This window comes from Ursus arctos, unplaced genomic scaffold (assembly GCF_023065955.2).
Source record: "Ursus arctos isolate Adak ecotype North America unplaced genomic scaffold, UrsArc2.0 scaffold_2, whole genome shotgun sequence".
In the NCBI taxonomy this organism is placed as follows: domain Eukaryota; kingdom Metazoa; phylum Chordata; class Mammalia; order Carnivora; family Ursidae; genus Ursus; species Ursus arctos.
The window spans coordinates 64178444-64205951 of record NW_026622874.1 but is presented as its reverse complement, the minus strand read 5'-3'; the positions used below and the strand labels follow the sequence as shown (position 1 = coordinate 64205951).

General features: G+C 45.9%; 2 protein-coding genes and 1 non-coding gene across 5 annotated transcripts; all 3 read right to left on the bottom strand.

Annotated features, from left to right (window-relative positions):
• Positions 1-1408: 1408 nt before the first annotated feature.
• Positions 1409-9700, bottom strand: RIT1 (Ras like without CAAX 1). Of its 2 annotated transcripts, none has more exons than XM_026485181.4 (6): positions 9646-9700; positions 9191-9315; positions 9040-9096; positions 5714-5787; positions 5296-5487; positions 1409-4068 (listed from the first exon to the last, which is right to left on the bottom strand). In XM_026485181.4, the coding sequence occupies exons 2-6, from the start codon at positions 9294-9296 to the stop codon at positions 3838-3840; spliced, it is 660 nt and encodes a 219-aa protein (XP_026340966.1). In that variant the 5' UTR covers positions 9297-9315; positions 9646-9700; the 3' UTR covers positions 1409-3837. The 2 variants fall into 2 exon arrangements, with proteins under 2 accessions (XP_026340966.1, XP_057170976.1); XM_057314993.1 differs by lacking the exon at positions 9646-9700 and adding an exon at positions 9408-9573.
• Positions 9701-10450: 750 nt separating this feature from the next.
• On the bottom strand, positions 10451-27304 carry KHDC4 (KH domain containing 4, pre-mRNA splicing factor). 2 transcript variants are annotated; one of them, XM_026485174.4, is made up of 14 exons: positions 27179-27304; positions 26474-26690; positions 23188-23316; positions 22770-22849; positions 21577-21629; positions 21140-21303; positions 20162-20373; positions 19151-19211; positions 17123-17180; positions 16633-16886; positions 14795-14974; positions 13821-13933; positions 12736-12827; positions 10451-11744 (listed from the first exon to the last, which is right to left on the bottom strand). In XM_026485174.4, the coding sequence occupies exons 1-14, from the start codon at positions 27214-27216 to the stop codon at positions 11545-11547; spliced, it is 1851 nt and encodes a 616-aa protein (XP_026340959.1). In that variant the 5' UTR covers positions 27217-27304; the 3' UTR covers positions 10451-11544. The 2 variants fall into 2 exon arrangements, with proteins under 2 accessions (XP_026340959.1, XP_048081258.1); XM_048225301.2 differs by having other exon boundaries at positions 10451-12827; positions 13821-13905; positions 27179-27274.
• LOC113245442 (small Cajal body-specific RNA 4) lies at positions 20725-20851 on the bottom strand. The gene has a single exon (XR_003312700.1). It is a non-coding gene; the product is annotated as a small Cajal body-specific RNA 4 (non-coding RNA).
• Positions 27305-27508: the final 204 nt, after the last annotated feature.

Below are 27508 nucleotides of genomic sequence, written 5' to 3'. Positions count from 1 at the left end.
CAAGAGCTGGACGCTCATCGGACTGCCCCCCCGCCCCCCGTCAGCCCGATCACAATCTTTAATTTCAAGCTGAGCAAATCCAGGATGACTGCAAATGCGTTTTCAGTACTGAACCATCTCTTAAAGCCAAGTGCTTGTCCAAGTTACACAGACTCCTAAAAAGTAAGACGGAATGTGTCATCCTTCTCAGTCAGTTCGGAAAAGGAGCAACACTACCAACTACTTGTCAGGAGCTTCCTCAATTTATATAGACTTTTTAAGAAAATAAGCAATAAACAGTACGAGTGAGGAGAAACCTCAGAAATCACCTGCTTTGATCTTCTTGCTCACTGCATGTGGGTCACGTTCGGCCTCTCCTCAACTCGCCTGCTCTCCTGTTAGCTCTCAGTCCCCCGCTGGACCCAGCCTGACAGGGCCCTTCCTCCTCTGAATTCCTGTAACATCCCCAGTAGGAAGCGGGTCACCTCCGACTGCACGATCCGTCTCCAGCTCTACGTGCCAATTCTGTCAAAGTTCAAAGCAGGGACACTCCTGTGCCTTCGAATCCCAGTCTCCCACGGTGCTTAGTGCACAGAGGCCCATGAACACTCCGATGGAATCCCGGCGCCTCGCCTCCCAGACGCTCGGTTAGGTTAGACGGTTAGACGCTCCTCCACCACCCGTTTCAACAGTGGACCCCGCTGACCGTCACTGACCTGCTCAACACTAGTAACGACGACTCACACACACATTACTTCAATGTCCAAACGAAGGCCTCCCCACAAGCGCCGGTGCCCATTCCGAGCAGTAGAGACAAAAGCCATGACTCCTCACGGTCTCACATTTAGTTTCTACACTTGAAACAGCTTGAACCCTTGATCGGGTGGCAAATATGCTCTCCTCTCAATGCGTTTTTCCTGTCTCCCCAGCACTCCGCCTCTACATACGTTAGGGTCTCGGTAGGGATGCTCAGGCACCTGCCCCCCCCAGGGGTGGCAGTTCACTTTGCACCACCCCCAAGTCCTCCCTGGCATGGCCAAACACCAAGCATTCCCAAGCGTCCCGGCTGCCGGAGCCAGGACAGGGGACAGTGCCCGCAGCGGGGAACCAGAGTCCAGAGTCACTTAGCGGTGGGACCCCACTCACTGTCACAAGGAGACTCTTCAGCAGCTGGACCGCAGTGCCTCCCCTCCCTGCAGCCTGTCCACCTGCCCCAGAGCGAGGTCCTCTCTCTGAATGAAGGGGTGTTCCACGGCACGCTCCCTTGCACTCGACACAGGTGTTCTGCACAGGGTGGGCACTCACATTTTTCAATCAGTATTTTCCAGAACATAAAATCTCATGGTATTAAATTTTCTTAAAATGACCTTGGCAATGATTCCAAGCATTTCCACCCACACACAGGTAAGTAAAGGAGAAGCCCAACAAGTTGTGTAAAAGTCTGTATTGTGTCATATAAACTGTCTTCAATACACACGCATAAGTGAACGACTGCTCTTCCTTCTCCCCCCCCCAAACATCACAGTAGACCAATTCTTGCTAAAAAAGGGTAAAGTTAAACATACCCCTCCTGAATTCTAACAGCTCATTCTAGACACGAGCTTCTACATTTTTTGACTTAATCGGGCACAGGCATCAACAGTCTCAGTGCTTTCAAACGTGTCCCTGAATGTTTCTCTCTTCAAAGTTCCAGGCAGTAATTGATTTTAGTGCCCTCAAATTGGATAAACTCTTCAGAGCTTATGAATTACATACACTTATGATCACTAGGAAGAGAGCTGCTACCCATACACATTATACCCCCTCAATGAGATATTTAGCACCATGAATGGAATTCTCAATACTAATGGGCTAATTAATCCATGACCACATATAGAACAGTGACAGTCTTAAAAACACAAATTTGTGATTTTTCTTGTATACAATATAAATTCCCTCCTGTCTTATAGATCTTTCTTTCTGGCAATGTTCTCTGCTGCCTTGAATGTCCTGAATGATTAGACAGCTGTCAAGTCCTTGCTTGACGCTAATTACAATTCCCTAGGTCATTAGTAATGAGAAGCTAAGGCATTAAATGTAAAAGGCTCGAAGCGAATTTAAATGTGGTGAAATACTGTTAAAATAGAATTGCACTGCATTTCTTCTCTACCTTCATGCTTCTCTAAAGTGCTATGGTTCCTATCAGATTTCTGTCCTGCATAGATTCGAATTCTGGGTCTTTCACTACTGGATGGCTTGAGTACCATAAAACATGATTTGGTTTCAAAAGGGACCACGACCTAGCTAAAAAAGTTGCAACCACCACCTTTCTTTAAACCTAGGACATCACATTGAGTATGAGGAAAAAACACAACCACCTGTCCTTCCGCCTGTCAGTAAGAGGGAAAGCAGTTAAGCCGAGGTGTGCGCTTTTTAGGAGGTGCTGTAGTCATGTTCTTCAGGGTTAAGATGGTCACAAACTCTGTCCGTGACATTTAGTGTTCAATCTGTGCCACATTATTCTTAGCACTTCTGCACCTCATCTCCATACAAAGTCCAGATAGCAAAATAATCCTGATTCTGAAAGAGAACTCCCCACCCATACTTAAAGCTGTTCCTTCCCAGGACACTAGTTTCTCAGCTATGCACAAATATCAAGGTGGTATTTTCTTAGACTAAGTTTTGTCAAGGCTCAGACAGCCCTGTGCAGTCAGCCCATCAGGGTCCCTGTAACGAAATCTTCGATGAGAAACTCAACACACAGGAATTCTAAAAAGCTTCACGCCGGGCTCGTTAGCACGGAGACGCCCTGGGCTTCTCTGAGCATGGAACCTAGTGACTGTCTGTGTTGACGAGGCACATACAGCATTGACTCTAACTCTCGAGGTCTCTTGCACACAGACAATGCAGTCAGTCCGATGAAGGACCTAGAAAACGTTCTGCCAGGCCTAGCTCTGCTAGAGAGCACAGGGAAGCACTGGGAAGCACTTAGTGTAAACGTACTGGTGTGCGCATCTCTGGGGAAAAAAAATAAACCTGCACAAGGCCATGGCTGTCCCAACCAAGGGTCAGAACAAGAGCTCAGTAATCCAGTAATGGCTCCTAAAGCATATGCCTTGGAAGCTAACAAAAGGCTAAATCCTGAAAGGAAGAACAAAATAACCTCATAGTAAAAACCCTCATACATTTTACTCGCTTCTGCTTGTCCTCACCTAGCTCAGTGCATTTGAGTCAAATGTGCACTTCTTAGGAAAGCCAGGCTTGCACTGGGAACACGGTCCTGACGCTACCTCTCCCTAGCGGAGTCCCACCCGCCCCCTCCATGGCCTGGCTTCCCTGACCTCATCAGTCCCTGATCTGCAACAGGAGGCAGTTCCACAGCGACGCCCTGAACCTGGTTTTCTGTGGTTTTCACTGTGTGTCCAGGAAGCACCTGTGAACAGAAGAAAGTGAGGCCCTTCCCTGGGAAGGTCTCAGGGAACCCAAGCTGAAAAGGACACGAAGTAGTGAACAGCAGAAAACTCCTCATGTGGGCTTTGTCAAACGCACATGGTATAAAGACTCCCCCAGGGTAGAAAAAATCGACACTAATTAACTAATATCAGGAACAGAACCCAAAACATTGGTAGATCAAATTCTAATGTGATAATTTACAAGTAGACAGTGCTCCACTGGGTTAATAAATCAGAATTAGCTAAAAGACAGTATTCTAAACACCACGTCACTGAAAACTCCCACTAGGCATACCCCCTTCATCAGTTACATTTAGAAGAACGGTCATGACAGGAGAAAGAGCAAGCACCATGCTCACTCGTGCAGGCCACTGGGTTGCTCTGAGTAAACCCTGGGGTTCACAGGCGAACACTGAACATCTTCCCTTCAAGTTACAGAGTCCTTCTTCTTCCGGAATGGTGATTTCAGTCGCTTCCATACACTGGATTTGGGTTTAGATTTTTTCTCCATTGCCAGCACTGCCTCCTTTTCTTTCCTACGTATCTCCCGTACAAGGGCATGGAACACATCATCAATGTAGTAGCGGTATGCAGCGGACGTCTCAAAAAAGGGACAGCTGAATTCTCGTGACAAAGCCAATCCTTCTTCCTTGGTGACCTTTAGAAACGTAAACATGAGAAGATGTATAGTGGTAACCACAGAAAACAATCACAACTGCCCCAAAAAGTGAAAAGTGAAGAGGCTATCTGAACAGAAAGACAGCTCTACTCTGGAGGCATCCAAGTGGAGTTCAGTTGGGAGGCTCAACCCTGATTCCTTCTTCCCTGCCTATGAAGTAATTCTATTTTTCTTTTTTCTTCCTTTCCTTTCTTTCTTTTTTTTTTAAAGATTTTATTTGTTTATTTGACAGAAAGAGAGAGAGCGCACAAACAGGAGGAGTGGGAGAGGGAGAAGCAGGCTGCCCGCAGAGCAGAGAGCCCGATATGGGGCTCGATCCCAGGACCCTGAGATCATGACCTGAGCTGAAGGCAGATGCTTAACGACTGAGCCACCCAGATGCCAATGAAGTGATTCTATTTCTAATCCATTTTAAAGATAACTTTTTGGAACAGGAAATAGTTACAGACACCAAACATGTAATTTTAATTTTCTTAAAATCTAAAAGAAATCAAAAATCGGTATGTCCAATTAGGGGTAGACCATAATTTCTCCTAGGTCTGAACATTTTGACTTTTTCTAGCTTTTTGCTACCATAAGCAGTCTGGCAATGAACGTTTTATATATAAATTCTGGATGGGTTTTTCAATCAGGCATTAAGTGAGAAGCACTGTGAATCTATCTACTGCCAAACTACTTCCGAAAAGTCTGTCCCTACTTCGCTGCTTCCACCAGCGGTCCCGACGTGCCTGTTCTCTATTCCTCCAACTCTATACCAAACAGCCAGATTCTAAACATTGTTGCCAGTATTAAGAGTCTGGCTTACTCTACAATCCTCTACAATTTCTCTTACTCTCCCCTTCCAGGTCCCCTTCATGATCCTCACCATCAGGAAGTACATCTTGAAGTCTAAGCTACATTTGTACTGCTGCAACATAAACAGATCGACTGATTATTTTCTAAGGTTTTAGGAACTGAACATTCCATGATCCTTCACATAATATGTATTCTGTCATCTGATTACCATCCTGTGGATTTTATCCTGTCAACTGATTTCTAAAATCCAGATTTTATCCAAGTTAATTGCAAACCAATAGATTTAGAGAAATTTCTAAGGTTAGAGAGAAGTCAATTTAAAATTTTTATTTTAAAGCAAAGGAACCTATATACAGCGAACCAACAAGGACCAATCTGAGACTACAGACTGCATTTCTGCTCCCTCCTCACCTGTCTTAGCTGCTTTAGGTCAGATTTGTTTCCCACCAGAACCACAGGTGTATCATCAGTGCGTCGAACTCTGTAAATAAGCTGCTTAAATTCCCGAACTTCATGGAAACTTCGACGATCAGTGATGGAGTAACAGATGATAAACCCTTCTCCTGCCCTCATATACTGATCCCGCATGGCTGTAAACTCTGCCTGCAGGGAAACAGGATCATTAACGGACTGATGACACCTAGAGCTGCACACACGTTAGCTACGATTTCAGATCGAAGAAGAGACATATATCAATTACCTGCTATCCTGAGTCAGAGGGCATGAAAAATTAAGAGAGATGAACTGGTGATCTTCTCTGCGTAAGCCTTCCCCCTCCCCTCTACTAGAGTGAAAACACCTTTACACATGGCGTTCTGAGACTTAATACCTGTCCAGCCGTATCCAAAATGTCCAGGTTGGCAGGCTCATCATCAATACGGATCCGGATTTTATAAGCGTCTTCTACAGGAAGGAAGAAATGTGTACTATAAACCCATAAACACACGAATATGCAACCTCAATTTTTTTCTTGAGTAATCTCTATGCCCAAAGGGGGCTCCAGCTCAGGACCCTGAGATCAAGAGTCGAATGCTCTACCAACTGGGAGAGCTGGGCATCCTGCAACCTTATTTTAAAATTCATCTTAAAGTAGATTACACACAGTTCTTTAAACACCCAGATTTTCTCAGGAAGTATGCTCAATCCATTTAGATACATAATTTGGGTCTTCTACTGAGGTGTTGTGTGTTTTTCACCTAAGTGATGACATAAATTTATTTGTTGTTTAAATTTATAATACTTCATCTACAATTCTAAGCTAAAAAAGGATTCTGATTGTCTTTTTAAGAAATATCAGGCTCTGGGGCACCTGGGTGGCTCAGTCAGTTAAGTGTCCGACTCTCGTTTTCGGCTCAGGTCACGAGCTCAGGATTGTGAAACTGAGCCCCACAGTGGGCTCCGAGCTGGGCGTGGAACCTGCTTAAGATTCTCTCTCTCCTTCAAAAATTAGGCTCGAAAAGTAACTTTACCATTTGTTAAACAGTTATTAGATGCCAGGCATTATACTAAGTAATCTGTATACCTTAATTCATTCAACAGTGGCAATATTCCAATAGCGACAAATATCCTAATCCATAATCCATAGTAGTATTATCTCCATTCTACAGATAAAAGAAAATTCAATTCTGAAACATAAAATGTTTTTCCCATATTACAAAGTTCATTATACAGCAGAATTAAAACCAAGGGCTCTTTGACTCCAAAGCCTTATATAGGGGCACCTGGCTGGCTCAGTCGGTTAAGCATCTGCCTTCAGCTCAGGTCATGATCCCAGGACCCCAGTGATTAAGTCCTGCATTGGGCTCCCTGCTTGGCGGGAAGCCTGCTTCTCCCTCTCCCTTTGCTGCTCCTCCTGCTTGTGCACTCTTTCTCTCTCTGTCAAATAAATAAGTAAAAATCTTAAAAAAACCCAAACAACCTTACATACTTAACCAAATACTATGGTCCCTCCTCATTTTAATACTATACAAAAAAGAAAAACCATCGTTCACTTTTTCTAAATAACCCAGATTGTCATAATTTCTTCTTTATGAAAACAAATTTATGTGTATTATTATAGTAAACTTGGAAAATACAAGGAAATTTTAAAAAAGAAAAAAAACCACTCGATATTTCCATCATTTAAACAACTGCTGCTTATACCCCAGTGTATTTCAATATTTTTTCTTTTCTTTTTCTTTTTTTTTTTTTTAAGATTCTATTCATTTATTTGACAGAGAGAGAGAGTACAAGTAAGGGGAGCAGCAGCAGGAGAGGGAGAAGCAAGCTCCCGGCTAAACAGAGAGCCTGACTCGGGGCTCAATCCCAGGACCCTGGGATCATGACTGAGCCAAAGGCAGATGCTCAACCAACTGAGCCACTCAGGCGTCCCTCAATATTTTTTCTTGAACCCCTGCTCATGACTCTTCCTTAAAGATAAAGAGCTCACTAAACCAATGTTTCTCAAACTACAGGTCATGATCCATTAGGATTAGTGAGTTGTAAATGAATTTAATGCGTTGGGACCAATATTGACATAAATAAGCAAAAATCTACCAAAAAAAAAAAAAATACAAGCGCATACCACCTGTACTGACATAAACACAATTTCCTGGTGCTTTAGTTATGCGTATGTATGTACCATATACACACACTTGCACGTGTACTGGCTACAGAGTTTTTCTTCTTAGACTTAGCAGCCAAAGTCTGCAACAAAGCCCCCTAAAGAAAAGGCCCTAAATTATAAACTCCATGAGAGCAACTGCTGCATCTTTTTGTTCACCACTGAACTTCCAGGGCCTACTACAGTGCTTGGCACATAATGGGAACTCAAGATAACTAGGTATTTACTGTTGAATCAGGTGATACTTTCAGGAGAGCAGCTGACTGGGGGGGGGGGGGGAAATCAACTGATTAAAGAAATTAGCTCTTTCAGAGAACACGTATGACTTTTACTTTAAAGAAAGGGAAAAATATTTGTGGAGCTCTAAGTAAATTAAGTCCTAAACTGAGTTTATTTCTAAAATTCCCAACATAGTTGGAATCCCAGAGCAATGCTGTATGTTTAAAAAAACAAACAGGGTTTCTATTTTCCTCAAGCCACAGAAGCATGTGCTGTGTAAAATGACTACATCCAAACCTGGCTTGACACAGCTCGCTGGCTTTGTGGAAAACGGAGCAGCAGAGGCCTGACCCAACGGAAATCCCTCCTAGAGACCCAGGATCCTGACACAATGTCCCACTCTGAAAATACTAGTAGTATGGCACCCCCACTCCCCTCCATTTTTTTTCATCCTGGGACATAACCCCCTGGAATCAAATCTGCTACCTTATAGTTCAGGAATGACGGTAATGTTCTTTTTTTTTTTTTTTTTAATATATATATATATATTTTTTATAATGATTTTTTATTATATTATGTTAGTCACCATACAGTACATCCCCGGTTTTCGATGTAAGGCTCGATGATTCATTAGTTGTGTATAACACCCAGTGCACCATGCAATACGTGCCCTCCTTACTACCCATCACCGGCCTATCCCATTCCCCCACCCGACGGTAATGTTCTTAATTGTCTCAGCAGGGAATAGCAATTTTTTCAAAAGGCAAAACAAAATGTTTTTACTCCCCCAGCGTTTTGCCGGCCACAGAGCGCTGACTGTTGGAGAAGACGTGAGAGAAGACCTCACTACGTGATAAGCTCGAGGAACAAGGAAGTGTAGGAAGAGCTTCCAGGGGAAGAGCGCGGGCTGCAGGTCTGAGTGGTCAGGGCGCAGCAGGCCGGCTGGACTCGTTTCTCTGCTTCCTTTTGTGGAAGTTCAAACCAGCTGACTCATAGTTACAGAGCCAGAGACCCTTAGAGAAGTGACAGCGAACGGCTTCGAGGCCGGGACACTTTTCCTTTCACCTGGCGACACAGCCTGGGAACCACGAAAACCTAACGGACAAAGTGTTCCGTGAACGTTGACAAAGACAGACGCCGAAGACAGCTTACCGCCCTACCGAGTTAAGCGAGGAAAAAAGAAATATCTGTTCACCAAGTGCTGTAAAATTCCTGTAAAAAATCTTGTAAGGACACCAAGAAACGCTCCGGAGTAGTTGAACACGGTTTCAACAACTGACACCACGACAGGTCTACACAGTTTATTTGGAGACTGAAGTGGTAACGTGACTTACCGATGGTGGGGTCGTGATCTTCTGGAAATCGGTGGCTGATGAACTGCATGGTCATGGCTTCGAAACGAGAAACGAAAGTTAAAATCCGCAAAAGAACAACTGTCAGCCTCCCATCTGGCTCGGTGCGGGAAGTGGGAGCACGGGCACCTACCGCTCTTCCCCACGCCGCCGGCGCCCAGCATCACCAGCTTGTACTCCCGGGAGAGGCCGGCGGGGCTGCCGCAGCCGCTGCCCGCGGGGCGCGGCCCCGGCTCCATGGTCCCTCGGGACGCGCACCTGGAAAGCAAGGAGGACGCGCTGCGCCCTGGCCGCAACCGGCGCCCCCCGCGCTGCCCCCCGCCCCCCCCACCGGCCCGGCGCCTCCTCACCCCCCCGGGCGGTCCGGCGGGTGACACCACACAGCGTTCCCAAGTACTGCAGTTTCCAGAAGAAAAACAAAAGCGGCCGAACAACTTAGGCTTCCTCCTCAGACCAGCGCGCCGGCACAGAAGCCAGGAGGCGGCCGCTCAGGCCCCCAGGCCCTCCGCGCGTTCCCGCCCCCGCCCGCGCGCCGCGCCGACCCCCGCTCGCCCACCCGCCCGACCCACGCGAGGTCCCGGCGCTGACCTGTGACCCCTCCCGTGGCCGGGGAAGATGGCGCCACCGCGGGGGGGCGGGGCCGCGTGACGTGCATGGCCCCGCCCCGGGAGCCCCGCCCCCACCGGAGAGCCGGGGTCGCCGGTGTGCGCACGCGCGAGGGGAAGCGGGGCGACCTTGGTGGGGGCCGTTCGTGACAAAAGCCGAATTGGGGCCGAATGGGAACCCACCAAATCCTCCCCGAAACAGCGCAGACGCAGCTGCAGTGCCGGGGCTCTGAGGGGCCGAGGTGCGCGGACCCCACGCAGGCAATGCGCTTCAATGCGCTTCCAGGAGCAGGCTTCTTGCTTTGTCGTGAAATGAACGCGCGACCGCGGCCGGAGCTCAGGCGCTTCCACACGGGCTTTAACTCAACACTGCGTAACCAGGGCCCCGTCACCGCTCTTCGGGGGCTGCACGCAGGCTCCAGGGGGAACTTGGCTCCGGGAAATGGCTGTTTCTACCCAGCCTTCGTAGGAATGCTTTCCCAAGACTAATTTGTGAATTATGTGTATTTCCTTTAAAAATGTATTTTACTCCCTCACTAACCGAGTTCAGTGGAGGGCTAATATGCGAGAATGGAGGGAGTCCACCAGAATTATCCTCCAGGTTTTCATCTGGACTTTGTGAAGGGTTTACTCTGGAACGTCATACACTCTTGGGACTATATGCAAACTTCTGGACCCACGTATTTATTTTTCTGGTGGGTTATAATATCCTGATGCTTATCAGCAGAAGTTTGTAAATTTTAGCGTATGGATGGGTTGTGGAAGAGAGAGAAGAGAAACCACAAACAGAATATTCATACATTTATTTATAATGAAATTATGGTCTAAATATTTACAACATATAGGAAACCAGAGAATATGTTTATACAAAGCCAGCCTGCAAAGTATTCAAATGTGCAAAAATGACAGTTCAGTATCTCAAACTACTCCTGGTTCAGCAGACTAGCTCCTTCTTTCACACATCAATATTTGATACAAAAAAGTTCTTTTGGCAAAACCTGTAATGCCAAGAAAAAGGACAAGTTGCAATTTCAGTCACTAAGTCCACCATCCATCCTATTGTGAGCAGTCAAATCTCTCTTAGCTGCAACCAGTTCTGAGAGAGACAGACCACTGTGTTTCATTTCTGTGACGAGTTCTGACCAGCTTTTGATCAAGCAGTTTTCTCGGACCCAGCTGAAGACATGGAGCTTATTAGAAGGGCAATAAAACTGCAATGGCTTTTTCTGGGACAAGAGTGCCTGCAGGTGCCAGCTTTGGATCATCCCAATAAAAAGACATAACGAAGGGGAACAAAAAGAAACCCTTCATTTTCCTACTCAGGATCCAGCTACTTCCAACAGCTTTAAATGAGTAAAACTGCATTTTCCAAAACAAAAGAATGCAAAAATGAAATAGGGATGAACTGTTCTTAGATTAAATGGTGCTGAAAGGGAAGGATGGTCTTAAAATCATCTCCCCACTAATAAATAGTAAGGCTTTGTTTGTAACCAGTTGTCAGCAAAACTGACCAAACAGTAGTAAAATACGAATAACTTTCTTTTTGTCAGAATAGGGGCCGTTCACGTGGAAAGGCTGGACAGGTTAAATGCGTGCTGGAATGACCCTGCTGGGACGCTCTGCGTAACAAGCACATTTCACCAACTGTTAAAAAGCTGCTGAGACACATCTGTGATTCTAATTTTAACAGATACTATGTCACTGCAGAAACAAGGATGTTTAAAAAAGAATGAAACCCCTTTAAGAAAGGGGACACTGCATCTCTAACTTCTGCAAAGGTCCATGGTGGTTCCCAGTACAGGCCCCAGAGTCTTACGAAATCAAATGCATGCATTATTGCTAAAGAGAGTCACCGAGGGTCAAAGCTCTGTTCCACTGTTTCCTATGGGGCCATCCAGAACGGCATCTGTTGTTTAGCTCGTGGTTGGGACGAAGGGTACTGATACCCCAAACTCCAGCCCTGTGGAAAACTACTTGCATTTTTATGACCCCCATGCTCCTCCTCTTCATCAGATGAATCTGCAGCATAAGCCACCAACCCGAATCCCTTCTCTGCAGTTTTCATCTTCTTGACTGGATACTCTAGAATAGAGAAAAACAACCCAACCCCATCCCCCACCAAGACAAAAAAAAAAAAAAATACCATAAATTCGTTAATAAAAAAAAGATGTTAATTGTAAGTGGTTAGTTGGACACCATTTTGAGGTCACAGGGTCAATGGTCACCCAAAAACGTTGAAGATCACACGAAAAACAGCACCAGCATCAGCAAATGTGAATCCACCAGAACCATGTAAGAAAACAGAGAAAGAAAAAAGAAACACAAAAAAAAAAAAAAAAAAAAAAAAAAAAGAAAAAAAAGGAAAGTTAGCAAATAAGTCTCTGGATGCTGATATTTCACCTTTTAAAGAGTTAAAAGAAAAGAAGTTAAGAAAAGAAAAAAATGTATTTTCTTCTGCTCATTTTTATTAGGACTACAGACAAAGAACACAAGTGATCCCATATTCCTCTAAATTCTGGAATACTAGGAGGCAACATTTTTTTAACAGCCACAGGCTGACCATTCACAACCAAAAGACCTATGAGGAGAGATGTAGCTCACCTCCCAATACAAAGAAAAATCAATCTTTTTTAAAAGTGGGCTCTACACCCAACATGGGGCTTGAACTCACAACCCCGAGACCAAGAGTCGCATGTTCCACCAACTGAGCCAGCTGGGCGCCCCGAAATATCAACCCTTAAGTCTCTATCAGATTACCTCCAGGTATTGACAACAAAGGCAACAAAATTTTGAAATGACCTACCAATCATTAGTATTTCCTAGGGTTTTAATGATGCTATGTATAAAATGTAAGTTGACTAACTTTTCTAGACAAACTTTGATTGAAAAGAAAAGCTTATGTAACTATATACTGGTCTTATTTAAAAAAAAAAAAAGTATCCTCCTTAGCCTGTGGATTTTAAGTTGGATTAAACACCTGAACAAGTGCCACCTGAATGAACATCAGGTCAGAAAACTAGTAACTTAGGACCAGTCTTAGCTGCCCTCGTGTCCCCAGCTACACCTCACTCACCGTGGCCCCCTGCTCCGGCCCCAGACCCATTCCTTTCATCAGACTCTGCTTTCATTCCAGTCACTGGGAAGGCTGGTGGAGGCATCAACTGCCTGTTAGAAGAAAAACCATGACAGCCTTTCAGACAGATTCGATCAATCGCACCTTCTCCCTGGGTAGTCGAACCGTTCACCTCCACCCTTTCCACCTGACCTCACCCTGTGAGCTAATAAGCCAGTTGTAAGATAACAAGTTGCTAGCCCGAACAAAAGCAGCGGCACTGCTGTGGGAAGCCAGGCCCGCCCCAGGAAGGCTCAACAAACCACACAGGACAGGGGGGGTTCTCAAGCACTGGATGGCAGCTGGACCCCCATTCAAGTACCTCAGTCCATAATATTCTAGGACTCTTTTTTTTTTTTTTTTTTTTTTTTTTAACATTTTACTTATTTGAGACAGAGAGAGAGAGCACCAGCAGGGGGAGAGGGACAGAGGGAGAGGAGGAGGGAGAAGCAGACTCCCACTGAGCAGGGAGCCCGATGCGGGGCTCGATCCCAGGACCCCAGGATCATGACCTGAGCCGAAGGCAGACGCTCAGCCAACTGAGCCCCCCAGGAGCCCCAGTATTCTAGGATTCTTAGTAGCAAACACGGCTTGTGTAAGACTTCGGTCACTGCCTACAGTTAGGAAAATGCCCAAGACCGGGACAGTGAAGCAAGAACGGAATGACCCAAAGCCTGGGGTGACGGCCGCGACACTGGGAGAGGGGCAGCGTACTCCAGCAGTGCAGCAGTTATTAAAAAAGAAAAAAAAAAAAGGAGTTTATATAAGCCAAAGGATTTCATTACACTTTGACTGATCCATTATTATTATTTTTTAAGTAGGCTCCACACCCAGCATGCAGCCCAACTCAGGGAGTGAACTCACGACCCCGAGATCAAGACCTGGGCTGAGATCAAGAGTCCGACGCTCAACTGACTGAGCCCCCCAGACGCCCCTTCATGACAGCGTGAGAACATGGAAGCTCACGGCAATGACCGTTACCCACACTAACGGTGCAAAGCACTGACATGGGAGTCATTCGCGTGATGACGCTCCAACGAACTCACCTGTCCCTCTCTCGCTCTTTGCCTGAGGAACTTGCCGGCTTCGATCCTGCACCTTCAATCTCATTCTGACTGGAGAAGCCTGTACCTAAATTAGTCATATGAATGGGTCCATGCTATGAGCAGAAAAATACAGCGGCATTAGCAAATCTACAACTGCTGCATTGACTTCGCTCCTTAACGTAACTGTCAAGTGCCTCGTCTTTCTGGTCAGCTGCCGTAAGCTCCCTCCACAGCCCTCTGGGATCTGGAGCATAACCACAGCTGAAGGAGACGGGATCTTTCTCTGCAGGACTGGGTCATGCTACGTGTATCTGCTTTCAACTACCCTTTTATAAACTTTAGTTTGTTTCAAAGAACAGGTCAAGGGCTCTGGCAAAAAGTAAAGGTGCTTCTCCTGATAAAACAAAATGGCACCAAAACTACCCATTTATTTAAAACTTCACATTTAAGTAATATTTTTAAAAACTCTCTTCTTGAACGAATACTTATGTAACATGTGTGCACAGAATCACTACATTTCTGCCCACTTTTTGTTGCAGGTGGTGGGGACTGGAGAAAGTACCTGCTCTCTTTTATGCACGGAAAGAACAGTAAATTGAGAGCCAAGGTTTAAGTACAAACCATATGTTGGTAGGTAGAGCAGAAATGAGAATTATCTGAGGCTCTCGGGAGTGCCGTATGGATAAGAGGAGGTGCGGAATTCTACAGAACTCCTTCTAGGTGACAGTCATAGACCTCCCGACCTCTCTCCACGTGGAGCTTTGTATTTTCTTATACTGATCCCAAAGACCAACCCACCCAAAGGGAGTCACTCTTGCTTTAAACTAACCCCCCAAGGGAAAAAACCTAATCTAAATGGGTTCCAGAAAACAGAAATCTAGTATTGGGAGGACGGTTAATACAGACGTGAACTGATCTTTCTTTAGGGCGAATACAGTGAGGTAAGGTGAGGAAAGTAGGGTATTTTATTTAACCTGGTATCCAAGGAGTCCGGATTCTCGTTCATCAGGCAGCTCCTCTGTGAATCGCCTCTTCTGTGCCTGGGGTTGAGTTGGGAGTGGGGGCTGGGGCGGGGGTGGGGGCTGGGGTTGGGGGCCGGCAGGCAAGGCAGTTTTGACAGGAGCAGCAGGAATAAAAGGCCCACTCATCGGACTCTGGGACCAAAACAAACCGGGGGGGAAAAGGTGTGAGAATGTCCAGCCACTTAATAAAGAAAACAGTATCACAACAGACTTTAATAAATCCATGTGTGTCCTAGAAATCCTGTATCTCTTGTCCTTAGCTTCCCTCCTGGATCATTTGGGGACAGGAAAGCCTAGCCTTCCCACCTTTGTGGTAGGGAAATGCAAAACTGACAATCTCTCCAGTGCTTTGAACTCTCAGGAAAAATGTGCTTTTGCACTGGAGCTGTTAGGACCAACAAAGAAAAATTCCAGCCACTTACTTAGTTCAGAAGTTATCCAGCAAGAACATTCTCCATTTAGACCCCTCTAATATATGTGATTAGCTCTTTCTGACTATAAAGGCTGCTAATGCTTGTGGCAAAGGCAAGTTCATCTGCCACTTCTAGGGATAAGTTGTTACAGAAAGAGGGAATCTGTCCAAATATTGTAAGAGATTGTTCCAAAAAGGAATGAGGACTGATCCAGGATGTCTCAGAGAAAACAAGCACTTCTCAAAAAACAAAACGGCTAATACCTGTTGAATGCTTGGGTCATCTCCCTTAATCCTTGCAACCTCTGAGACAGTATCATCATGCCCATTTTCTAGAAGGAAACCAAAGCCTGGATAGGCTAAGTCACATCCCAGGATTGCACATCTCAATCACAGGAAAGCATGAGGAACCCTGGCAGCCTATGTCTAAAGCCCAACCCTAAAGGGCTAGCCTGTCCTACTGCTTTCTGGTCACAAGGCAATGTGGCTCAAAGCTGGAGACCTATGGCCCTGCCAAACACAGAACGCAAGGGGACCAGGGGTCACAACCAGAAGTTAGGGAAGTCTTCTGCTGTCTCACACTGCAAGCCCCCTTCAGTGCTCACAGCCCACCGGTCAGCAGGTGGCCCGGGTGCACTCTGAGAGGCCCACAGAGAAGGGCCTACCATCAATCCATCTCCGTGCGCTCACTCACTTCTGCCCTGCCTCAGAGAAGGGAGTACATCATCCACGTGGATGGGCTGGCTACCTGCCCTGTCCTAAAACTCTAGCTTCTTATGTAGTTTGAGAACATTTATAATCCTTAAGTTGTAAAGTTCATGTCTCTCTCGGCCCAGAACCCCTGCATATGGTGTATTTCTTTTGAAGATTAGTAACTCAGTTCTAATCATGGAAAGGCACGTAGGCCGGTCCCCTCCTCCTCGAGGGAGGTGCAGGCAAGTGACAGCCCACAGCGCGGCAAACCACAACTGTGGCTCGTGATCCACTTCGGGAAATCCAGTGTTTTGGGACCAGCCGTGCGTGGTCATTCGTATTGTCCCCGGCTGCTTCTGTCCCAGCAATGGAGGGCAGCGGGTGTGGCAGAGCCTGCGTGGCCCGCGAAGCCTAAGCTATCTGCCACCTGGCATTCCAGAGCAGGCTTCCTGACTCCTCTTCTAAACCACTCTGTGGTGGAAAGACTCGTGACACGAACTAGAGCCTTCGGGACGGATACACACGTGTACACGCCGCTCCGAAGCCCTGGGGCAGCTCGGGATGACGACGCAGGAGAAGAGGACCTCACGTTACACAGTAACGACACACTCTTTCTTTCGGAAAGACACCACCACCTGTGCACCTGTCCCCGGCCACTTCTCCGGGTTCACACCCCGCGTCCTACCTGTGCAGTGCCAGCTGGAGGCTGCACTTGCGTTATCGGGTATTGTGTTGGCACAGGTGGGACTCCAGTAGGTAATGCTGGCAAGACTCCCGGTGCCAGTGACACAGCTGGTGGCACCATGCTTGGTACTCCGTAGGGAGGCTGAACTGGCTGCTGAGGAGGGGGAACAACAGGGTAACCAGACTGATAGCCATTGGATGGATAATATGGTGGCTGAGGAGGGACACTACTTATAGCAGAGGGTTGTGTATAGCCTGAGGGGGAAGAAAAAAAGTGTTTAATCAGCTGCAGCAAAACGAGACATTTTAGCTGAATATTAACTTAATCTCTAGGGAAGAAAAATACTGAGGTACAAACGGCTTTCCAAATTACCGTAAGTTGGAGGGGACACTATCAGCGCCCTGGCACGTCTAGCCTTAACTATCCTATTTTATACATAAATATCACTAACAAAATATTTCTTTTCCTTAACACTTTAAGACATACACACCTGGTAAAGGTACAGCAGTATTAATCTGATTCACAAATCTAGAATATTCAGCATGAACCTGGAAGAGAAGGGAAAACAAATTCATATGGGACAGTCCCAATTCACGGGGTATTTGCAAGGGTCCGATTATACAACTCTAGGACCAAAGCAGCTAGGAATTAAAAACATTTCCACTGAGTAAAAAAGAAAAAAAAATTCCCACCGATATTTCAAATAAATTTGGACTTGTTTACATCTAAATTGTAATCAGACACGGGGCGCCTGGCTGGCTCAGTCAGTAGAGCATACGACTCTTCAGCTTGGGGTTGAGTTCGAGTCCTACACTGGGTGTAGAGATTCCTTAAAAATTAAGTCTTAAAAAAAACCCCACCAATCAATCAATCAATCAAGGGGCACCTGGGTGACATAGTTGGTTGAGTGTCCAACTCTTAGTTTCAGCTTGGGTTGTGGTCTCAGGGTCATGGGATCGAGCCCCACGTCGGGCTCACACTCAGCTCGGAGTCTGCTTGAGACTCTCCCTCTGTCCCTCCCCCACTCTCTAAAAATAAATTATTTAAAAAAAATCGATTAATCAGGGACGCCTGGGTGGCTCAGTCGGCTGAGCATCTGCCTTTGGCTCAGGTCATGATCCCGGGGTCCTGGGATGGAGTCCTGCATCGGGCTCCCTGCTCGGCGGGGAGTCTGCTTCTCCCTCTGCCTGCTGGTCCCCATTTGTGCATGTGCTCGCTCTCTCTCTGACAAATAAAATCTTTTTTAAAAATCAATTAATCAATTAATTTTGATAAGGTGCACCATATAAATTATGAAGCAGGATGTGGGAATCGGGAACTTCCTAAATCCCCCAACGAGACTCAATTCTGAGGTACAAAATCATTCAGAGCCAGAAACAAAGTTAGGAAATTCCTAGGTTGTCAATTCATTCATGCTTTTATTGACGGACTTGTCCTCAAGGAGCTCGGGGCTCAACACAGGGCCGGTACGTCCCCTCATCCAGTTCTTCACTGTGAACACCCCACCGAGTCAGTAACTTCAGTGTCAACAGAGACACACAGAGGGTGGTCAGGGAAGTTATCTGGCGCAAGGCATGGTAAATCAGGTTACTTCACAAAAGCAAAGAACGCAGCTTCCCAGAAGGGCACCCTTCAATACCAAATAACACAAGGCCGAATAAATGCAACCCCCAAATCTGATTGCCCTCAGGGGCTCTACAACTGGCCCTGCTGGATTAACTTGTGGCTACTAGATTATAGAATAAAAAGAACAGATAATCAAACGAGCAATTAGCCCAAAGGCATTGCTAACTGGTTTAAACTATTACAGCTCTGCCCTTACTCTAGCTGCACTTACTTCTAAAAAGAACTTGGACTGCCCACCGGTAAACAGCTTGGCCAAGATTGAAAGCACTATTTAAATAGCTGACAGCACTGAGATTTTACACTGATGCACTACACATTTCAAATTCCACACTGGAACAGTCTCTGAAGAAGAAATGCACGCCAGCTATGACCCTGAAGAAGGAAGTCTGTCTTCCTTATGGAGAATCTGAGTTGCCAGAACAGTGCCAAAATTCAAGTCCACCCAGAACCTCAGAACATGACCTTATCTGGAAACCACGTCTTCGCAGATACAGGTTGTTAACGTAAAGTCATGCTGGGTCACGGTGGGCCCTAAATGCAAGGACTGCTACCCTTACGAGAGACAGACAGACAAGGAAACACAGGAGGAGGCCAGGAGACAATGGGGGCAGAGCATGGAGCTCTGCTGACATGGGGAAAGAATGCAAAGACCAGCAAGCTGGGAGAGGCATGGAACATTCTCCCTCACAGGATTCGTTCAGAAGGAACCAACCTTGCCCACACTCTGATTCTGACTGGCTGGCTGGCTTCCAGAACAGTGAGAGAATAAATTTCTGTTGTTTTAAGTCACCTCGTTTGTGAGAACTTGAGATGGCAGCCCCAGGAAACCAATACCGGTGGGAAAATCGCTAAGACACAGCCCTGCTGAATAAGAGCCACAAACAGAACTCACTGTTTGCAAGAGATTCTCACAGAGCTTCTTGGCAGCAGCCAGGCCTTCCGGTTTGGGGTGACTGCAGAGAAGTACAAACCAAAAATTCAAAGAGGAGAAGAGTAAAGGATACAAAATTTTGCTCTCACTTTGTATGCTGTTTACAAATTTAATATATTCAACACAGCACCAATCTAAGTTTCTGAAAAATCACAAAATAATGTCTTCTCAGCCCTTTAACCTATGCCAAGTATCATTAAGACAAATACTTCATTGGTCTCTTTGAGATAAAGATATTAAAAAACATTTAAAAGTCACTAAAATAGCGGCGCCTGAATGGCCCGGTTGGTTGAGCGTCTGCCTTTGGCTCAGGTCATGATCCCGGGGTCCTGGGACGGAGTTCCAAGTCAGGCTCCCTGCTCAGCGGGGAGTCCGCTTCTCCCTCTCCCTCTGTCTCCTGGCTCGCGTGCTCACGCTCTATCTCAAATAAATAAAATCTTCTAAAAAAAAAGGGTCACTAAAGTAACTGCAAAATGTGTTAATAACACCATAGGTTTATTTATTTGTTTTTTAAGATTTTATTTATTTATCTGACAGACAGCGAGGGAGCAAGCACCACCAGAGGGGAGGGGCAGAGGGAGAGGGAGAGGCAGGCTCCCCACTGAGCAGGGAGCCCGATGTGGGGCTCGATCCCAGGACCCCAGGATCATGACCCAAGCCGAAGGCAGATGCTTACAACTGAGGCACCGGCACCCCATCACCACAGGTTTAAATGAAGATGACTTTAGGCTCATCACAGCTCATTTTAGGGTCACAGATGTGTATAAAACCCAAGAACCTCAATACGAAAAGAGACAATTCCACTTCCCAATTCAACAGTTCTAATTATAAAGTGATTATCGTTAGTATTGACCTACATCCCTCATGTTACTACTTATTAAACCTATTTTCTTACTCCTTTTGAATCACTCCTGCCTGTACTAAGCAGTTGACAAGCATTCCAATGTCTTCGGCCCACCCATCCATACGTACCTAATGTAAATGTACATGGGTTCAAAAGCTTCTCGGCCGGAGGCTGGCTCAATGCAACCTGAACCTTTGCCTCTTAGGAAGACTTTGGCACCCGTTTCAATCTGAATGTGCTGTAAATAGGAGCAGCCTGGACCTTCTACTTTCTCCTTGACATTAAAGGTGGGCACAGCATGCTCTAGACCCACAAATAATTTGTCTTGAACATAATGCATCTGCAGAAGAACAGAACACCTCGGATTAAACACACGACACTAATTAAATCCGAATCTTGAAAATCATTTTGCAGAAAACTTTAATCCTCCAGAAACTTTTAATCACTGCCAGAATAAGGACCCCTATAACTTCCACCGCTGAGTCCATAAAAAACAAATTTCATAAAGGAGCTTCATTTAAACAAGCACTACAAAGGCCACGTGCCTACCTAGAGCGTGAACACCTTCCTCCATTCAGCAAAATCTACTTACCAGGTACAAAAGCGAAGACTCACTACCACGCGCACCCCCAGCCCCGGACTGCCTAGGGCAGCAGGCACCCACAGCAGAGTCTCCGGTGAGACCAGAGAAGCATGTTGGGTGGTACAGTCAGCCCGGGGGTTCTCCAGTGAGGGCTGCTCTCTCCCACCCTATTCTCTAGGAGGGTTGTATCAGCAGAGTCTTACTTCACCAGACTCAGCCTTCTTAGTCCTCCAGCTGCCGTCACATTTATACACACAAACACAAACCACTGACTTCCAAATGTATGGCGTGGACATGCTCTGATCCATAGACACCCTTTCTAGAATACGTCAAAGTAAAGACATGTGTGTTCAGATGTTCACTGCATCTTGGAAGCCGAAATGGTCCATTAATAGGATAGCATCAGGTTGTAGTAAGCCTCAGGTTGGATTTCAGGATTTTTCCTCATACTTTCCACATTATTTGACATATACCACTTTTACAGAAATGACAAAGCTGTTGACGATCTCTCCACCAAACATACCCCGGACTGGAAGGGAGGCTTCTGGCTCACTGCTGGAGACAACTGCGCGATGGGAGCCGGCTGGTGATACACTGTGACTGTCGCACCATTGAAAGTTGGACTCGTCCCCGTGGCAGCTTTGACCACCCCATTGGTGATAATTTCTTTGATTCGGTTTACTGCTCCTATGGAAAAGCAGAGTGAGATAGGATACCAAAGGAAGGAAGGAACTGACTAGTTCCCAATGACAGACCAAGGCCAATGTGCAACTACCCCTGTATTAATCCATTTTACGGGACACCCAAATATGTGGTCCTCAGCCTCGTGCCCCCAGCACACTCATAAGCAATTCATACACAAGTTACAACAGCCACCAGCAACATTCTGCCGACTTATTCCATACAGCCCTGTACTTTGTCCTCCACAAAATGTGGGATGTGAGCCAAACCATTACTTACTGTCCACTAATTCCCGCGTCTGGCCCTGAACGTGGAGGTATAACGGACGATCCCTACAAGAGAAACATAAAATGGTGATCCCAAACTGGTCATGACCAAAGGAACCATATGGGTCACAAATCAAATCCATCACGTTTACAGTTTCCAAATAAGTAAAAGGCACTACATACAAGGAAATGGTGTTGCAAATTTCTAGAAATATGGTTTTACAGCTGGGGAATAAACAAACTTTTCTGGCTGCTTCAAGTTAATTGGTCCACACAGGGATCAAATCTGTTCTTCGGGGCTCATGAATACTGGCATCCAGTCAACTGAGATAACCTGAAGTCTGAGAATAAAATTCCTTTTTGTTGGCTGTCTAACAGGTTATGGGCAGTTGTGCTCCTGGCTATCCAAATTAAAGGGGCAAAAGTGACGGTGGCCTGTAGACCCATGTCTGTGAGGCCCACAACCAAGGGGACTCTAGATTCTAAATGTAAAGTGGCTTAAATTCTGATTTTGATAATAATGGAGGTCATCAAAAACCATACAGTTAATATAAAGCTACTGGTAAAAAATAACAGTATTTAAAGATAAAAAAGTTCAAAACAGCAACCAGTACATACACAGAATTGAAATATATTCTTGGTTTCAGGTAGGGACCAAGTTTTGCCTCCTAATTATATTTAGTTTAAGCCAGTGTGAAAAGTTTTGCACTGCCCGACTACCTGCCCTCAAAACTGAGTCATGGGAGGGATGCAAGGACAAGGGGACAAAACCTTTCAGCGGAAAACCTTACGGCGGAAAACCTTACAGCCTATGGCCATCGTAGAGGCAATGAGTTGTCTGATAAAAGGAGGTTTTTTTTTAAAAGGGAGTTACAACAAAATACAGACGCTTTTGTTGGGGGAAATATTCCCATACAAAAGTTTGGAAGTGCATACAGTAAATGTAGCAATTATCTCATTTCACACTTTACCATAATTTGTTTTCTCCAATAAAATGTTACCTGCGAAATAAATAATCCAAAGAGCAATAGGAAGGAACACAGCTGCCAACACTCCTTACGTGTCTGAGGTGTCCCCAACTCCACTACACAGCGTGTGTATATACACACACAAAGCTACCCAAGTCTTTGCACACATTTCCTAACAATGAAAACATGAAACTAACGTGCCCCACCTTTCCCCAAAGCAAAGGATGTGCATACACACCCTGGTCCCACTTTGGCCTTCTCCTCAGCAGTCATGAATCTCCCTCGAGTTGACACTGCAGCCCCACTAAGTCGGCTGATCTAAAAGGGAAACATTCTATTAAAAAGATGATGTGGCAATTGATCGATTTCAATGGCAGGCAGGAAGATGGATTTTCCCCATTCATTCACTACACCAATAGATAGGAACGAGTTCTCTCCTACACCTGAAACCTCAATTCCGTCTTTTCTTGCTCAGCTGACCTGGGGAACCCACCCATATCTGTTTCTTTACCTTCACTGAGAAGCTCCTCTGCAGTTAATTCAACCCAATCCTGACTTTGGACACTCATAAACATCTGACTTGTATCTGTCTGTGTTAGAGGTCTTGTTTTGCTGACCGCCCACCGCCACCTTCCCCACGGCCGACATCCGCCCACCTCGTCCTGAGTCTGCCCCCGAGTCAGCAGGTTCCTGCACGTGAGAGGCACGTCGTTGATCTCCACCTCAGCCACCACCAGGTCATCCTTGCTTTTACTGCTAGTTAGGCCTTTGCCAGCAGCCTGAAGCTACAAGAGAGAGTACATTGGACAGTCTGCAAGATGAAATAGTATGTTTCTCCTATTCAATTTACAAGTGCCCCTCCCCAGGTCCCACCACCACCTTACCGCTCCCTTTACTTGCCTACAAACACAGTTGGAAACACTCTTGAGTTATTCTTCAAAGACGAAATAACAAGCAAACAAAACCTCACTACATCAAGTATTGTCAATTTACTTGAAGGCAATCATCAGATTTCTCTGGAACCTTGCCCATGTCTGCACTTCTATGACCACATAATCCCAGAAACCCTACAGACTAGGAGCTGCAATCTCCACGAGGAAACTTAAAGGACCAAGTTATGGTGCTTTCCAGCTCAACCCGCTAGCTGTGCGTGCAGCAGAATACGGGGCAGAGTCCAGTGCACGACGCGGAGTCCACGCACCTCATGTGTGTGACTGGACGCTGCCCTTGTGCCAACACTGCAGCCACAGCACACCACCTGCGACCAGTCCCATCCTTGCACTGATCCGGAAAACCCGTAAAGCTTATCTGACAACCCATTACTCTCTATCAAAGAAGAACTAAGAATGAATGAAATGCCAAGCAAAATCCTAAAACCTGATCTAGTTTCTCTCAATTTAATCTATAGGCAACTCCGGATATGAGTTATCTGAAAAAATTTTCATCCTAAGATGGCCTTCCACAAACCCTTTGTTGCCTTAGACCAAGATTCGGCAAATCTGCTCAAAGAAGATAAAATACAGTGTATTTCTTTATACACTAAATACATTTTTTAAAGAGACTGATTTATTTATCTTAGAGAGAGGGAGAAGGAGAGGGAGAATCTCAAGCAGATTCCACACCCAGCACAGAGCCCAACACAGGGCTCGATCTCATGACTGTGAGATCACGCCTGAGCCAAAATTAAGAGTCAGACGCTTAAAATGGAGTGGGCCACCCAGGTGCCCCACATTAGATACAGTTTTCAACATGTGTACACAAACTACATAGACTCAACAATATCTCATCTCTGTTCAGCCCCTGCTCAGTACTGGCCACCATCAAAGGTACTTATCAGTGCTCTCCCACAGGACCTCCCGTGATGACACAGGTGTTCTCTACCTGGCCGTCCAACACAGCCACAGCCTCATATCCAAAGGCTGTGACAAGGAACTAAGTTTTAAATTTTAATTTAACTTAAATAGCTACATATGGCTACTGACTACTCTCGTGGACCACACAGGTACATGCCGCCAACCCCATCAGAAGAGGAAACTGAGGCCCCATAACATATCTAAGCCCCATGACCAGTAACTAAGGATCCTGGGTTTCAAATCCACATTTTCTGATTCTAAGTCCACTACTGGCACCATGCTGCCTCCTGCTGTGCTCAACTGCTTTTTATTTTTTTATTTTCTTTTTTTAAAGATTTTATTTATTTGACAGAGAGAGAGAGGCAGTGAGAGGGAACAGAAGTAAGGGGAGTGGGAGAGGGAGAAGCAGACTTCCTGCTGAGCAGGGAGCCTGAAGCGGGGTCGATCCCAGAACGCTGGGATCATGACCTGAGCCGAAGGCAGACACTTAACGACTGAGCCACCCAGGCACCCCTCAACTGCTTTTTAGAGGGAAAAAAATGAATAAATGATTAACATCGGCGTTAAGAATTTGAAGATTTAAGCAGCATCCCACCTTAGTGTGCTTTTAATAATTCCTTGCAGAACTTAAAATGGACAATTGCTTCAATCCTTGCAATCAATAAAAATACAATGAATAATGAACTTCCAATTCACTAAAAGTTCCCACCAATTCTGCAGAACTTGAATATTTAAACATCCAGACAGATAATGGCCGTTCTGCTGATGTTATACTCATACACTAGATGGCTAACAAAAAATTGTATCATCTTTTCCCCCCCAGCTTTACTGAGATATAAGTGACAAATAAAAATTGTAGATATTTAAGGCGAACAACTGGAGGTTTTGATATACGTAGACATTGGGAAATAACTGTCATAAACATGCTAATCACCACATTCATCACTCACCCAAATTGCATTTTCAAACACAGAACCCATCTCTTCACTGGAAGGCAATTTTTAATTGAAATCAAAGAACTTCTTTTCAAATGAGAATTCTAATGGAATGAGCCGTCTTAGAACACACTGAATTTTCCAGCTGTAGAGGCTTTCAAACAAAAGCTGAACACCTGACCATCTGAAGTGACTCAAGCCAGACATCGTGCCTGCCGTTACAGATCTTACACAATTTACATCCGTGAGCCTAGTTCTCCTCCTTTGTAAACTGTAATCCATCCCATTAAATTGCTGCAAAGATTTTTTTTAAGTGCAAAGTATGCATTCTAGCAATACAAACAGCCACTATACTCATCATCCTGTAGGAAGATTCTTGTCTTCTATTGCAAGACAAATTAAAGACTTCAAAGGTCAGATCCATCCTAGTCGTGAAATTTTAATTACACCAGAAATTCTATAAAATGACTAAATTTCCTCAATTTGTGTGAAACAGCAAAACTATCAACATATAAATTATTCATTTTATTTCACATTCAATTATACTATAGGCATCATTAAAAATCTACAGATTCTAATTTTTTTTTTAAGATTTTATTTATTTGACAGAGAAAGACACAGCGAGAGAGGGAACACAAAGCAGGGGCAGTGGGAGAGGGGGAAGCAGGCTTCCCGCTGAGTGGGCTCATGACCTGAGCTGAAGGCAGTCACTTAACAACTGAGCCACCCATGAGCCCCTACAGATTCTAATCATAAAGGATGTTGCAAGTATTTATTTACTTTTTAGTACAGCTGACTAGAGACATTTTAAAGCTCACTTGATTTACCTGAACGTTTCTTTTGACTTCAGAGGACATGCACATGTACTGAAAAACATATCACATTGTTGCTATACATGATTACATAGACAGAAGTTAGGCTGAACTAAGTGCACAAAGACAAAATGAACTATTTGGTCTATTAATGTAATCAAAGCAACCAAAAGTGCCTCGTAAAAACAAACGACAAAATATCATGTGATGAATTCCAAAACTAAGTGACCTTTAAATTGCTGTAACCGTTTTCTCCTTAACACAAACAACTGTTCGATTACAGAATTACAAAATAACCCCTAGTGAAGTTGCAGTTAGCAGAGCCCCTCCAACCTCAAATACCTTCTCGGCAGCGTTCGGAGGTGGCTTCAGCTTCCCTTTGGCCATGAGCATGGCATTGATCTTGGCAGCCACAGCGGCTGCAGCATCCAAGGCGCCAGAGGGAGCAGCCGTGGAGCCCCCAGGACTTCCCCCACTGCTGGTAACCTCCCCACCGGGAGCCGACGGTGGGAGGAAGAGAAGGGGGGCTGGAGCTGGTTGGTCCCATTTGCTGCGGCGCCTACAGGAAGAAAAAGGAAAATATTAGGCCCCAAGGCTTTCATTTCTATTATTCTCCCCTTACTACGCTTTGGCACCCCGTTTCCCCGCTATCATGTTCTCTTTACACCTTCGAGTCTCCTATCAAGATTAAAATTACCATCCCTCCCTAAACAGACAATTGCTGCAGTATCTCCTCACTTCTTCCAGCCCTTTTCCCCTCCGTCCTCCTTCTCGAAACACTGCACTTTCCCACATGCCCTCGTTTTCATCTTCCTCTTCGCTGGTCCTTCCGAAAGTCCCTGCTTTCCACCTCCCCCCGACCCCTGCTGGCCTTTTTCGGGGCCCCCAAGGCCTGCTCACCATCTTTCTCCCCCAAAGCCCAGCCCTCCAGCGCGTACACATCCCACTCCAGCGCCCCCCCCCCCCGCCCGGACGCAGCTCCCAGCGGCCCCTCCGCCTCTCCTCCGCCCCGTGCGCGCTGCGATGCCCTCGCCCATGAAGCTTTACCCGCCGGCCCCGGGATGTGTCGCGCTCCCCGCGGACATGGCGACCGGCTCTGCTCAACCACCCGCCAACTACCCCACTACCACCTTCCCGTCACTTCCGCCCCCAACGCCCTCACGCACAGCCCCTTCCGGTCGTGAGGAAAAGCTGTTCCGGTGAAAGCGTCACTTCCAATTGGACTCTTGTTGATTTCAAGGCTGCCGGCGTTATCTGAGACAGGTAGGGTGTGACCTTCCTGCTTGCGCCCTGCCCTTGAGAAAGATGGCTGCCGCAGCGCATATCAAGGCGGAATCGGGGCGAGGAAGTCCATGTTTGTTGTGGGCAAGTTGGTAG

What these genes read in the sequence shown, in the direction of transcription:
- KHDC4 (XM_026485174.4), bottom strand. Translation starts at nt 27,216, where the DNA reads ATGTCCGCGGGGAGCGCGACACATCCCGGGGCCGGCGG. An exon ending in TACTGCTGTACCTTTACCAG is followed by an intron (nt 16,887 to 17,122) that starts GTGTGTATGTCT and finishes CTTCCCCCTCAG; the next exon opens with GCTATACACAACCCTCTGCT. An exon ending in CTCCAGCTGGCACTGCACAG is followed by an intron (nt 14,975 to 16,632) that starts GTAGGACGCGGG and finishes TTTTGGTCCCAG; the next exon opens with AGTCCGATGAGTGGGCCTTT.
- RIT1 (XM_026485181.4), bottom strand. Translation starts at nt 9,296, where the DNA reads ATGGAGCCGGGGCCGCGCCCCGCGGGCAGCGGCTGCGGCAGCCCCGCC. An exon ending in CGGCGGCGTGGGGAAGAGCG is followed by an intron (nt 9,097 to 9,190) that starts GTAGGTGCCCGT and finishes CTCGTTTCGAAG; the next exon opens with CCATGACCATGCAGTTCATC. An exon ending in ACCTAAAGCAGCTAAGACAG is followed by an intron (nt 4,069 to 5,295) that starts GTGAGGAGGGAG and finishes ACGTTTCTAAAG; the next exon opens with GTCACCAAGGAAGAAGGATT.